This window comes from Schistocerca gregaria, chromosome 1, assembly GCF_023897955.1.
Source record: "Schistocerca gregaria isolate iqSchGreg1 chromosome 1, iqSchGreg1.2, whole genome shotgun sequence".
Classification (NCBI taxonomy): Eukaryota; Metazoa; Arthropoda; class Insecta; order Orthoptera; family Acrididae; genus Schistocerca; species Schistocerca gregaria.
In genome coordinates this window covers 215,893,125-215,907,677 of record NC_064920.1, presented here as the reverse complement: position 1 = coordinate 215,907,677, position 14,553 = coordinate 215,893,125, and the positions used below count along the sequence as shown (strand labels likewise).

Here is a 14,553-nt window from a genome sequence, read left to right as displayed (position 1 = left end):
TTCCTTGTGAAATTAGCAGTATGTATTGCTATCTTCAGACCTGTAAAACCAGGCATTGGTAGTTACACCGTAGAATGCTTAAACATCTCCATCACATTAGGATTGTACTTAGCATATTGTATAGTCCTATTGTGACAGAATAGTTTGAGCATTATATGCTGTAACTACCAAAGCCTGGATCTGAAGATGACAGTACATATTGCCAAAATTAGCAATCTAGTAATTGTGTTAAAATGGTGACCTTGGTAAATAAATTGGTTTTTATAAAAAGACTACAATGCTAAAATATTTCTGTTGAACCATTCAAATTAATGACTCATTCATTGGACCAGCTTTGTTGAGGTTTTTCAGCCTACATTTTAAGCCAGTTAATGACTACATTTAGGCATTCATTACTGGCTATGCAATGTCATCGTACATTTCAGACTTTTTGGGTTTCAAATAATGTACAAATTTGTAACTTCTGTTTCAGTGTTGTAATGTGGTAACTAATTTGCTCATATATGTATTCACTAACTGACCTTTCAGTTCCCTTCATGTTAGCTGTAAATTGATGTTTGTTATTATTTAATTATTATTGCCATTGAGTGTACAATTTGCTACACTCCATTTATATGCTCTCAGTTGTTATACAAAGGTCAGTAAGGCCTCTTTCAATATGTTGTGTTAAGGCCTAATTAATTTCTTTGATTTCCAGTTACTGAGCATACTTTTTATTTCTAAGTAGTGTCATTTCATTGAAGTTTGTATCTTCATTAAATCTCTTTCAATTCAGGTTATATGTGCTCCTTTAATCTTGTTCCTTTCTTTTCAGTTGCAAGAAACTGGGCTTGCCTTTCTATATATGTGTAGTAGGTGGAGGGGAGGGGAGGGGAGGGGGAGGGGGGGAGAAGATAGCAATTCAAATCCCCATCCGCCTATCCAGCAACCAGATAAGTCCCATTATGGCATTTATGAAATACTTAAAGACTGTACCTTCTACATAACCTTTACTTATGTTAAAAGGTTAAGAGAAACCTTGGTTTACCCAACTTACAGGAGATAAATGTTGGATAGTTTTTTTTTTTCTTTAAAAGGAAACAGCCAATTTTCTTCCCCAACATTCCTAAATCTGAGCTTGTACTCACTAATGATGTCATTTCCATTGATACATTAAACCCTAATCCTTTTTTCTGCCTCTTTCTTCATCCTGTAGCAACACTATATTTTACATCATCAAGGATCTCCACACCCAAAAGAATTCTGATGATATCTTATTTGGTTAAAGGTAACACAGTGGAGTAAGTTTGAGGGGAGGGGGGGTGGGGGGGGGGGGGGGACTGATTTTGTGTACTGCAGCATCTGGAAATATTCTACTATTGTCTACAGGACTACCTGTGACTAACTATGTGGTAAAAACACTACAGGTTATTGGCATCAAGAAGCTTAATGTCATGCTGTAGAATTGGTGACATAGTTAATATGAAGATTGTTTTGGAAGGCATCAGAACACTCACATCTACCGTACTGATTGAATGTAGGTTCATTTGATTTTGACTTCTTCCCACATGTAAAGTAACCTTTCTGTTGCATCTCTTCTCTTTTTTAGGATATACTCTGTAACTACCATCAACATTAAGTATTTCAATAATGAGATTTATCATCTGCCATAAAATGGGAAGCGAGTCCACAGACTTTTATGTGCTTTTTCTGTGTACAACCTTGCCGTCACTTTCTTTATAAACTTCTACATTAACATCTATACTCTGCAAACCACCCTGAGGTGCATGGCAGGGGGCATGTCCCATTGTACCAATTATTAGCCTTTCTTCTTGTTCCATTCACATATGGAGTGTGAGAAGAATGATTGTTTGAGTGCCTCTGTGCAGGCAGTAATTATTCTAATCTTATCCTCATGATCTGTATGTTAGTGATACATAAGGGGGTTGTAGTCTATCCCTAGAGTAATCATTTAAACCCGATTCTTGAAACTTTGTTAACAGACATTCTCAGGATAGTTTACATCTTTCTTCAAGAGTCTGCCAGTTCAGTTCCTTCAGTATCTCTGTGACACTTTCCTACACGTTAAACAGACATCTGACCATTCATGCTGACCTACTCTGTATGCGTTCAATATCCCCTGTTAGTTCTATCTACACTCCTGGAAATGGAAAAAAGAACACATTGACACCGGTGTGTCAGACCCACCATACTTGCTCCGGACACTGCGAGAGGGTTGCACAAGCAATGATCACACGCACGGCACAGTGGACACACCAGGAACCGCGGTGTTGGCCGTCGAATGGCGCTAGCTGCGCAGCATTTGTGCAACGCCACCGTCAGTGTCAGCCAGTTTGCCGTGGCATACGGAGCTCCATCGCAGTCTTTAACACTGGTAGCATGCCGCGACAGCGTGGACATGAACCGTATGTGCAGCTGACGGACTTTGAGCGAGGGCGTATAGTGGGCATGCGGGAGGCCGGGTGGACGTACCGCCGAATTGCTCAACACGTGGGGCGTGAGGTCTCCACAGTACATCGATGTTGTCGCCAGTGGTTGGCGTAAGGTGCATGTGCCCGTCGACCTGGGACCGGACCGCAGCGACGCACGGATGCACGCCAAGACTGTAGGATCCTACGCAGTGCCATAGGGACCACACCGCCACTTCCCAGCGAATTAGGGACACTGTTGCTCCTGGGGTATCGGCGAGGACCATTCGCAACCGTCTCCATGAAGCTGGGCTACGGTCCCGCACACCGTTAGGCCATCTTCCGCTCACGCCCCAACATCGTGCAGTGGTGTCGCGACAGGCATGAATGGAGGGACGAATGGAGACGTGTCGTCTTCAGCGATGAGAGTCGCTTCTGCCTTGTTGCCAATGATGGTCGTATGCATGTTTGGCGCTGTGCAGGTGAGCGCCACAATCAGGACTGCATATAACCGAGGCACACAGGGCCAACACCCGGCATCATGGTGTGGGGAGCGATCTCCTACACTGGCCGTACACCTCTGGTGATCGTCGAGGGGACACTGAATAGTGCACGGTACATCCAAACTGTCATCGAACCCATCGTTCTACCATTCCTAGACTGGCAAGGGAACTTGCTGTTCCAACAGGACAATGCACATCCGCATGTATCCCGTGCCACCCAACATGCTCTAGAAGGTGTAAGTCAACTACCCTGGCCAGCAAGATCTCCGGATGTGTCCCCATTGAGCATGTTTGGGACTGGATGAAGCGTCGTCTCACGCGGTCTGCACATCCAGCACGAACGCTGGTCCAACTGAGGCGCCAGGTGGAAATGGCATGGCAAGCCGTTCCACAGGACTACATCCAGCATCTCTACGATCGTCTCCATGGGAGAATAGCATCCTGCATTGCTGCAAAAGGTGGATATTGTGCATGCTATGTTGCCTGTGTCTATGTGCCTGTGGTTCTGTCAGTGTGATCATGTGATGTATCTGACCCCAGGAATGTGTCAATAAAGTTTCCCCTTCCTGGGACAATGAATTCACGGTGTTCTTATTTCAATTTCCAGGAGTGTTGTATGTGTGAGTGATTTATAAGCGATCTATTTTGTAGACTGAGTGCACTACCACAGTATCCTACCAATAAATTGAACTCTACTAACTGCTTTACCAACAGCTGAACCTATTTGATCATTCTATTTCATATTCCTACAAAGTGTTACACCCAGGTATTTGTATGAGTCTGTCATCTGGATATAGTCATATGATAATAATTTTTTTCGTTTTGTGAAGTGCAAAATTTTACATTTCTGAACATTTAGAGCAAGTTGCCAATGTTTACACTGTGTAGAAATCTTATCAAGATCTGACTTAATATTTATGCACCTCCTCTCAGATTGTACTTCATTACAGATAACTGCATCATCTGCAAAAGCCTGATTGTACTATTAGTATTGTCTGCTAGGTCATTAATATACAACATAAACAGCAAGGGTCCGAACATGCTTCCCTGGGCACATGTGAAGTTACTTCTACTTCTGACAGTGACTCTCCATCCAAGATAACATGCTGTGTCCTCCCTAACAAAAAGTCCTGAATCCAGTCACAAATTTCACTTGATACCCCATATGATCGTACTTTTGACAATTTGACAATAAGTGTAGGTGCAGTACTGAGCCAATGCTTTTCAGAAAACAAGGAGCACTGCATCTACCTGGTTGCCTTGATCCAAAGCTTTCAGTATATCATGTGAGAAAAGTGTGAGATGGGTTTCACATGATCGATGTTTTCGAAATCCATGCAGGCTGGCGCTGAGGCAGCGTTCTGTTCAAGAACACTGATAATGTTGGAGCACAGAATATGTTCTAAGATTTTACAACAAATCAGTCTCAAGGGTAGTTAGAAGAAGGGCTAACTCAGCCGCAAATTCAGTATAGAATTTGACAGGGATTCCATTGGGGCTGGGAACTTTGTTCAGTTTTAACAACTTCAGCTGTTTCTCAACCCCAGTGACACTAATACTTATTTTGGTAATGAGGTTAAAATTGGGGCAATTCTCTTGGGTTTTCTTTTGTAAAGGAACATTTGAAAATAGAGTTAAGCATTTCAGCTTTTGCTTTGCTACTCTCAATTTGAGTTCCTGTCTCATTTGCTATGGACTGTACATTAACTTTGATGCCACCAACAGCCTTTACATATGACCAGAATTTCTTTGATTTTGTGACACGTTATTTGACAATTTTATGCTCTGGTAGTCACTGAAACCATCACCCATTGCTCTCTTGATAGCCAAACTCGTTTCATTCAGCATTTCTGTATCTATAACCCTGCGCTTTGTCTTACACCTGTTATTCGGTAATCTCTGTTTCTTTACAGTGACTGCATACCATAGAGGTCCCCTCCCATTACGAACTGTTCTACTAGGTATGTATCTATCCACTGTGTGCTCAACTGTTCTTTTGAACTTGAGCCAGAGTTCCCCTACATGCTCCTGAACTGTACTGAAAGTTTCAGGTTCATTATTGAGATATGACACTACTGATTTTTTATGTAGTTTACTGAACATACACATCTTTTTATTTGTTTTAGTTGTCCTTTGTACTTTGGTAATCATTGTTACCACAACTTCAACATGGTCACTAATATCAATTTCAATGTGGACATCTTCAAAGACATCAGCTCTATTTTTTTGCCATTATATATATGTTTTTAAGAAATTCAAATAGATTAACTTCCAGGCTTTCAAATAACTATGACCTAGATTGCACCATGTTAGAAGAATATATGTCCAGAATATCATTAAAAAGTTCAACATTTCTCAATAAATTTGCTTCAAGATATCAGTCATGAACTATTTTGATTCAAAATATTTGACATGAGCTACTTGCATCCCCTCTCTTTATCAATTGGATAACTGTAATGACATTGTGATATTTTTTTAACATTTTTTCAAGAAAACTTCAACAAATGTTTATTGATTATGAATGAAAACCCACTCAGCACTGTGTAATGGTCCACTATATTTATTATTTATTTTACAAACTTTTTTTCCAGTTGCACCATCCTCAATCAGATTTAAAGATAAACATCTGTAGTAGTGACATTTTTGTCAGATCAAAGATCGTAACCTAGTGCATCTACAGAGTATCTCAGTTTCCAAAAATGAATGACAATTGTTGATCTTTGCTTTAGGACTAAAATTAGAGGATTATTTAACTTAGATAAAATGTATGACATATTAACTAATTAACTGTGTAACAAATTACAACAGTCTACATCCACATACTGTGCAAGCCACTGTACGGTGCATGGCAGAGTGTACCATATACCACTACCAGTCATTCCTTTCCTGTTTCACTTATAAAGAGAACGAGGTGAAAGTGATTGTCTAAAAGCCTCCATATGAGCCCTAATTCCTTGTATCTTATCTTTGTGGTCCTTACACAAAATGTACATTGGCAGCAGTATTATCATTTTGTAGTCAGCCTCAAATACCGGTTCTCTAAATTTCTGCAATAATGCTTCACAAAAGACTGTTGTCTTCCCTCCAGGAATTCCTTTTTGAGTTCATGAAGCATCTTCACAATACTTGCATACTGATTGAACCTACCAGTAACAAATCTAGCAGCATGCCTCTAAAATACTTTGGTGTCTTCCTCCAATCTGAGATAGTGAAGATCCCAAACACTTGAACAGTACTCACAAATGTGTCACACTAGTGTTTGATACACCTTCTCCTTTATGAATGAACTACAGTTTCCCAAAATTCTCCTAATAAAGCTAAGTCAACCATTTGACTTAACTACTATCAATCTGGTGTGCTCATTCCATCGAATATCACTTCCCAAAGTTACACCTAGATATTTAATCAATGTGACTGTGGCAAGCAGCATCCTACTAATGCTGTATTCGAATGTTACAGGATTGTTTTCCCTATTCATCTGCATTTACTTACATTTTTCTACATTTATAGCAAGCTGCCATTCATCACACCAACAAGAAAGGCTCTCTTCTAAGTCATCCTGTGTACTCTTACAGTCACTCAATGGTGATACTTTCTTATACACCACAGTGTCATCAGCAAACTTCCATGAATTGCTCTCACCCCATACATCAAATAATTTATGTATAAAGAGAATAAGAGTGGTCCCATCGAACTTCCCTGGAGCACTCCTGGTGATACACTTGTCTGATGAACGCTCACCATTGAGACAATGTACTGTGTTCTATTGCTGTAAAAGTCTCCTGAAAAGAAAAATAAGATGAATAATAAACTTTGGTGACATGCTCTAGGGAAGTGCCTGAACTAAATAGTAATCCTGTCTGTAACAGATCCATATTACAGGTACACAAGTTAGATTAAGCATGTTCAAGAAGCAGTGATTATACAAAATACAAATTTGTAACAGATCAGGTGAAATTATAGTAACTGAAGTAATGGCAAAAAATGTGGCATGTGAGCAAGTATGGTAATTTACAACATGGCCTGAATTTGATTATGAGTAATATCTGCAATTAGAAGTGACAAGTAAGGGAAATATGTCTGTCCATTCAGTACTAAGCTTGGGCAAATGGACATATGATTGATTACTAATGTGCATTATTCAAAGTAGTTCATCTTCCTCCATTTACGGATTTGATCTAAGTCTTCAAGTTGCACCTTTTAATTATAGCCCTCTTTAGGAAGGTGGTTTCCTTTACTAAGTTTCCATCATCTGTGGTGTTATTTCAAGTGGGTGCCTGCTGCTCTGCCAGACTGGCCTATATAGGATTTGCCACAACTATAAGTGATTTGGTATATTCCACTCTTTTCCAAAGCTGAAGTGGTGTATCTACCATTGGGCAAAAAGCCCTATTGGACACATTTTGTCCAGTGGTAAAGACGCCACTTCAGCTCGAGAAAGGAGTGGAATACACAGAATCACTTGTAACACTGGCAAATTCTATACGAGTGATTCTGGCAGCGTGATATGTACTTGCTTGAAAGAATACCAACAGGTTGGACACTTAGGAAAGGAGACTAATTTTACGAACCACCTGCTTAAAGAAGGCTATAGTTACATGACGCAAACTGGAGTTTTACATCAAATCCATATATGGAGCAAGATGAACTACATTGAAATGATGTAAATTAATAAACATATGTCCATTTGCATAAGCTTTGTACTGAATGGCCGGACACAGTTCCTTTACTTGTTACTTCTAACTTTAAGTACTATCCATAATCCTATCCAGGCCATGCTTTAAATTACCCTACTTACTCACATGACCTATTGTTTCCTTTATTTCAGTTACTATAATTTCAGTTGACCATTTACAATTTTTTATTTTGTGTAATCATAGCTGGTTCACTTTCTTGCTTAATCTCACTAGTGTATCTTATCTCTTTGTAACAGGACCTACTAAAGACAGTCCACTAGAACATCTCACCAAAATTTATTGTTCAATTTATTTTCTTCTCAGAACAATTGTTGTAGTTTGTTATATAGTTCATAAGTTAGTATGTCACATTTTTATCTAATCATATTTTCGCTGAAATTATTCTGCCTATTTCAGTCCTAAATCAAACATCAAGAATTGTCAGCTTTAGAAACTTAGAAACCAAGATATTCTGTAGAAGCACTATTTTAAATTTTTTGACCCTACACAAATTTCACTGCCACACACATTTATCTTTGAACTTGGTGTTGACATAAAAGCTGAAGATTTGTTTGTTAAATAAATAATAAGTGTTATAGAGCTGTGTGGGTTTCCATTCATAACATATAAGATATTTTACCAAAAACCAATGAAAAAGTCAGTCAGTGCATTTGTTTGTGAGCATTACTGATTATTGTCTGATGCTGAAATGTATTGAATTTTTCATAATTTATACGATTTCACATTTGGAAATATGAAGTAGTAATGATTATGTTCCAGGCAGGTGTGGGAGCAGGTGCGTGAGTGGGCACTGCGTGGGCCTGCGTGGTGGCTGAGACTAGCATGGCTGTTGTCTGTGTCCATGCACCGTCTCATTGTTAATCGTGTTTCAACTAGACTGCACATCACTCTCAACCAGGTGTGCAGGTGCCACACATGTGATACAAAGGATGCATTAAGTTAATCCACACCTGTGTTCATTTGAACAAAATATTTCATTCATTCTAGATACTGTTTTTCATCACTATGGAGAAGGCAATGTGTCCAAATCAGAGATGCGTCAGTTTGTATTTGTTGCTGTTTTATTCAGTGCTGTTGTATCTTCATCAATCTCTCAAGGTGAGTTAATGCTGTCTTATAGGTAATATGTGACAATTTTAAGAAATGTCCAGTCTAAATTTAGAATACATGACTATTTTCATAATTTGGACAATATGTTTGTCAGGTAGTACTCACACTATTTCAAAATTGAGGACCATTTTCACAAAACTTGCTTTATGCAGTTCTTTTAAATAGCTTTGTTTTCTTAACACATGCTGTTTAGTTTCCCCTACAAACCTATGCAGCCGGCTTTAGCAAAACTTGCTTTATTCCACACTTATAGAACAGAGAATATAGCCTGTTTTTGCAACTTTTCTTTGTGTTTATCTAGGGGTCATTTCAAAGCTTGCTTTATGCTACTTAGTTTGATAAAGACATTAGAGGTATTGCTTGGTTTCCTCATAATTTGTTTAATGTGTGATAGGTGTCACAGCATGTAGTTATATGACTGTGTTATGGCCCTCCTGGAATAACTATTTCACTTGGCAGTAGATGGCAATGCATATTACTGTGTGTGCCAACTAAGCTGAGAGTCAACACAGCGGTTGATGGGAGCTCAGATTAGCCACAAGGGAAGTTCCCATTGACTACTGCACTGGTGTCTATTTAGTTTGTGCGAGCAGTGTTAAGTTAAGTTTGTCGATGATAGCTGTCATATGATTTTTGTGCCAGTTTCCACCATTTTCTGTAAGTTGAGCGTGGAGGACTACATTTGTGTTAAATAGTGAATAAGGAAGCTGATGGTGAATATATTCCTGTGGTTGAAACACATGGTGGGCATAAAAGAAGAGAAACAGAGCAGTCAAACGTCTCCAAACCAAAATCATCTTGATATTCAAAGCAAAATGCTGCACGTGACATTGGCTGTTGGCATTGTGAAAGGAGTGAGGCAAGCACCCATGGAGAGAAAGACTGTCTTTAGGCAAATTAACTTAAGCTGACTTATCATATTTCAATAATCTATTATACTCTTCGGGAGACAAGAGCAAGTAAGATGTCAGCATCAGCTAGGTATGTGTAGATCCCACTGAAGCTAAGGCTTGTAACTCAGTGTCAACAAGCATACGATAATACTTCAAAATGGATCCCAAGTAGCAGTTTGTGCAGCTACATTTCAAAAAATAACATGTGTATCGAGGGATCGCTTAGCTCGGATTGCTCAGCACTATCAAGAACTGCACAACAGGAATGAAAAGGTGGCTCAAGAACAACACAGGCCAACATAGTTGTGATGCAAGAAGTGAAAGAGTTATTTTGACATGTAAGTGTAGAGAGGGTCATTAGAGCACAGGGAAAATGAGTAGGTCATATTTGCCCCTACATTAAATGTAAATATAATGTGGGAAAATTTTTATGAAGAACAAAGACAAGTGGGCAAAAAATGGCTGTTGTGTGTCAAAATTTAAGACACTGTCTTATATAAATTTTAATCTTGGCTTCAGTAACCCTCACAGTGACACCTGCTCAACATGCAAGGAGCTCCAACTGAAAATAAAGAACGCAATAACTGAAGAATGCCAGGAAATGTGTAAAACTAACCTGAATGTGTGTAATGCCCATGCAAAGTAGTTCCACACATCAATAACAAATACTCTGAAGATGCTGTAAAAACTGTCTTTGACGTGCAATGGAATGAACCTCTACCAAATCTTTCTATTGGAGAAGCCTTTTCTACATGAGATGTATGGTTCTATAACCTGACTGTGGTGATACATGAAAAAAATGAGGTACTGAAGATGTTTTTCAGTACACATGATGTGAAGTAGAAACGGGAAGTGTTGCAAATGAAGTCACATCTGCACTACAACATTTTCTGTTATATTTTTTTTAAGAAGAGAGAACTATAGGTATTGTAAGAGAGGATTGAAATTTGAACTTCTTTCAGACTCGAGCAACGGCCAGAACAAGAATTCTGTGTGCTGGCTCATTTTATGGAATGTACTACAGTGTTCTCTGAACTTACCCACTAGTTTTATATTCATGGACACAGTTTTATGCCATGGGATCATGTATTCAGTAGAATTGAGAAGGAATATCAGAAGGCAGAAGAGATCATATCACCTTGTGAATACAGGAATATTCTAGTGAGCTTTGGGAAGGTGCTGGTGTGGAGAAGACTATTTTTCCTATGACTTCAAATGGATTTCTATATAAATATTGGCATCCACCTTGCCTTTCTAAATGATGGGTGTACGAGCAATAACTAACAGATGAATCCTTGGTAAGATTCAATGTGCTGTTAAAACAAAGTATTTCTCTGAATCAGAGGTAGGTTGTTATGTATCGAAGAAGGATGTTCTTTCATTGAAAGCCATGAAATGTGCTGCTATTATTCCCAAGATTAATCATACGAGTGTTTGCAAGTGGTGAGGAATATGAAGATTATGACAGCTCATATAGAATTTCTGAGGATAAAGAGTCCCCCGAAGTTGTATAGAAGAGAGAGAAGAAGTATTATTTTAAAAATTTAATGTAAAAAGCAGGCATTTAAAATTATGGTGCTATAAATGCCTACAGATGTCCGGTATCCAGTTGCCCATAACACAGACTAAGATTACTAATACTTTGCCAAAAGAAAGCAGCACAAGAGTCACTAATTTCTCACAATTTGGACCCAGTTTATTTGGTTTTAAATTTATGTACATTGCAATGTGCTATAGATTTTGATGGGGTTAACAACATAATATGTAATTTTAAATTAAAAAAGTCTGTACGATTTGACAAAGAACATTGTTTCTTGAATACGTCCAATTGAACAGTAGAAGTAAAATAAAACTTCAAAAAGCATTATCTTAAAACACCCTCCCATCTCACATTTACTTCCATATCTTGGGAATTTGTGGTCATTTGAGGTTAACAGAAGCATAAGTGGCAAAAAGCCATCAACATGATGGCCAATAATAGCACACTTGTGGCCACCATTGGAAGTCTCATAGACTTTGGTTTTTGAGGCAGTCATTGCAGGATGGTAATGCACATTGTTCACCAGAGTGGGGAAAGTGGAAGCTTCTCTTGAACTGATGGAATCCTGTGAATTGATTGAAAGGTCATAATTTAAGCTATGTCTGTAGGGTGGTATAGTGAGCTGGAAGTTTGACTTGATATTGCAAAAGCTTGAGTGATTGGCTGCACTTGGCCAAATGTCTGATCAGTTAGTATTAATGCTGCATGCTGTACATGTTCCTTGGTAATGTGACAAATTATTATGTCCCTAATAAGGGAAATGGCACTGGACATTACTATACATTAAGTTGTACATATTACTTAATCCATGTGAGTCGCCAATCCAAACACCAAGTAATGTGACACAATGGTAAGACACTGGACTGTCAACAAGAGGTCAGCAGTTCAAATTTCCATTAGCCATCCATGGCTTTTCCTAAATCAGTTAAGACAAATGTTCAGTGGTGGTTCCTTTGAAAAGGACATGGCTGATGCCCTTCACCATCTTTCCTCAATCTGAATTTGTGATACATCACTAATAAACTCATTATGAAAGCAGCATATGTTTGAAATTGCTTCTTCTGACATCTGTGAAACTTGAAGTAATGCCTTCTAGTATTTTACACAAGTGATCAAAGATGTACTACAACAGCTTCACTTCCAGTAGTGAAAAATTATAGAGCAATTTAACCAGTTCTAGTTCTGCCTATGCAAGAAAAAATGTGCACTGTTACTCCAGATCAAGTAATTTGAAGGCAGAGAAGTGCTACTAGAGCTACTGGCAAACAAGCTGTGCTAGCTGTTGTGCTTGTTCTCTGATAGTCTGCACTGATTTGAGCTTGCATTGTTGGAAGTCTGTTGTTTGCCATGGCACTCATTATAGTCCAAATGTGACGTCTGAGTAAGACCAAAATGAAGGGCCAGCATTGTGCCCAGTATGATGGGCATACAGAGAGCAGCCTAATCATGAAGGCAAGAGTAACTTTAATTGCCTGTGGCAACTACTTTTATTATGTCGAGAACCAACTGTTTGTCACAAAATAGGGTTGATCATACAAATTTGGAGTCTCACTTGTGGCACTAAACAGTAAGGCAAGCTCTGGATGTGCTGCGTCATCCGCTCTGTTGTTTAAGCAGGAAACTTAAAATATTTGCTTCTATAGAAGACGATATGTTTGCTTCTTAAGTGTAATTCATTCAACTCTGTTAGTTTTCTTGCTGTGTCATTCGTAGAATCTCTTACTTTGATTCACATGTATGTAATGTTATGCTGCAATAAGAAGTATGGGCGAGTGGATGCGTATTTTTATTTCTGTTGTAGTGATCTCGTATTTTATGTTGTGTAATCTTATATTGAGATAGACTTTTCCATTAGATGTGCTTAAGATTTTCTACCAAAATGCTGATTCAAAATGCTATTTGAAATCTCAAGCACAGTAAAAGATAGTTGCTTATTCTTTTTAGTAAAAAATTGCTAGATCCAATGCCTGTTATTATTTTTATAATTGCTTGTTGTTAAAAATGGATAGGCTGATTCTTTTAAACATGTATGTCTGTCGAAACAGGCACGGCACTGGGTGCAGCTCTCAAGTGATACAACTACAGCTGACTTGTTGCGACTTACAACAGCTTTCATTATGGCACGGCTTGCCAAAGGAGTTGCTTTGTCATTGGTGCTTGTGACATTTACAATGCATGTTGGTGACTTAGAGCCAAGCTTCAGTTTTGTTCTTGTGACAGCCATGTACTTCTTGCTGACAGAATTCCCAGGTACAGTTCTCAGGCTGAAATGTATATATCATTTAAATTTAAGGCACAAGAATGAGACAACAGTGTATTAGTTCATGGCATATAAGAATTTTTAATTGGTTGTACTTGGTGGCACATTTAGAGCTCATTGTATAATAACATAATTCCATCAAAAAATTACAATGGATAGTAGAATGTTTACATTTTTTTGTTATTTTAAATTTTGTTCTATTTCATTTTCTGTTCATGATAATGTATCTAACATATTTCCTGAAGAAATGAACTGATCAGAACATTTTTTTGACTAATACATAATGCCTCTTTACCTCCTGAAGAAGGAACATACAGTCCCAAAAGCTAAGATTACTGTTTTATACTTTGAAGTGTTTCTGTCGGTAGTACTAGGAATTTTGCCTATGTCTTATTGTAATTTTAATAAATTTCTTGACTGAATTTTCTTTTCTGATACAAATATACTAATATTTTCAATTGTCAAATAAAAAGTAAATGTATGCTCTCACACTCAGTGCAAGTAAGCTGTACTGCATGCTTTCAGTACTTCTCAGCATATTTCTTTCTGCCCTGACTGAGAGAAGTAATTTATTGTACTTGTTTACAACTACATAATTTTTGTTTTAAAAGATTCGGTATTAAACTACATCCTATCTGTGGATCAGTTACAAACATGTTCAACTATTATCTTACACATATCTATATGCTGTTGTTTAAGTCAGTGGTGACTATGTCTCTGCTAGCAATGAACATTATAATTCTCAAATGTTACATAAAGAAATGGCAGTCAGATAAGATAATTTTAAATAATGACTAGAAAGGTAAAACAGATATATGATTTTGGGACCAGATGTTTCTCATCCTGGTGAAAGAAGGGAAAGTATTGGAAAGTATGGAGTTATTTAGAAATTAGACTAGAAAGTTATATCAAATCCCAGTCCAGGAACAAAACACAGGACTTCATTCCTGAACAGCTGTTTCCTCAACATCTTTGCTTTCTTTTGACAAATGAACAATCATTTAAACTCATACATAGTACAATAATGTAAGTACAGGTCAATGGGAACCAAAACACCAGACTCAAATACTACATTTGTTCAAACTACATGAAAGATTCTGATTGTGAGTAAGACTGCGATATAAATCCCAACCCTTAACTTT

The 14,553-nt window shown here is 38.1% G+C and overlaps 1 protein-coding gene across 1 annotated transcript in view; it reads left to right on the top strand.

The window, feature by feature from the left end:
• Positions 1-14,553, top strand: part of LOC126337082 (RING finger protein 145-like) — a 66,688-nt gene that overhangs the window by 41,837 nt on the left and 10,298 nt on the right. Inside the window, exons 4-6 of the mRNA XM_050001436.1 lie at positions 8,368-8,506; positions 8,596-8,706; positions 13,197-13,401. Coding sequence (XP_049857393.1) covers positions 8,368-8,506; positions 8,596-8,706; positions 13,197-13,401 — 455 coding nt within the window. The remainder of the gene's footprint in view (positions 1-8,367; positions 8,507-8,595; positions 8,707-13,196; positions 13,402-14,553) is intronic.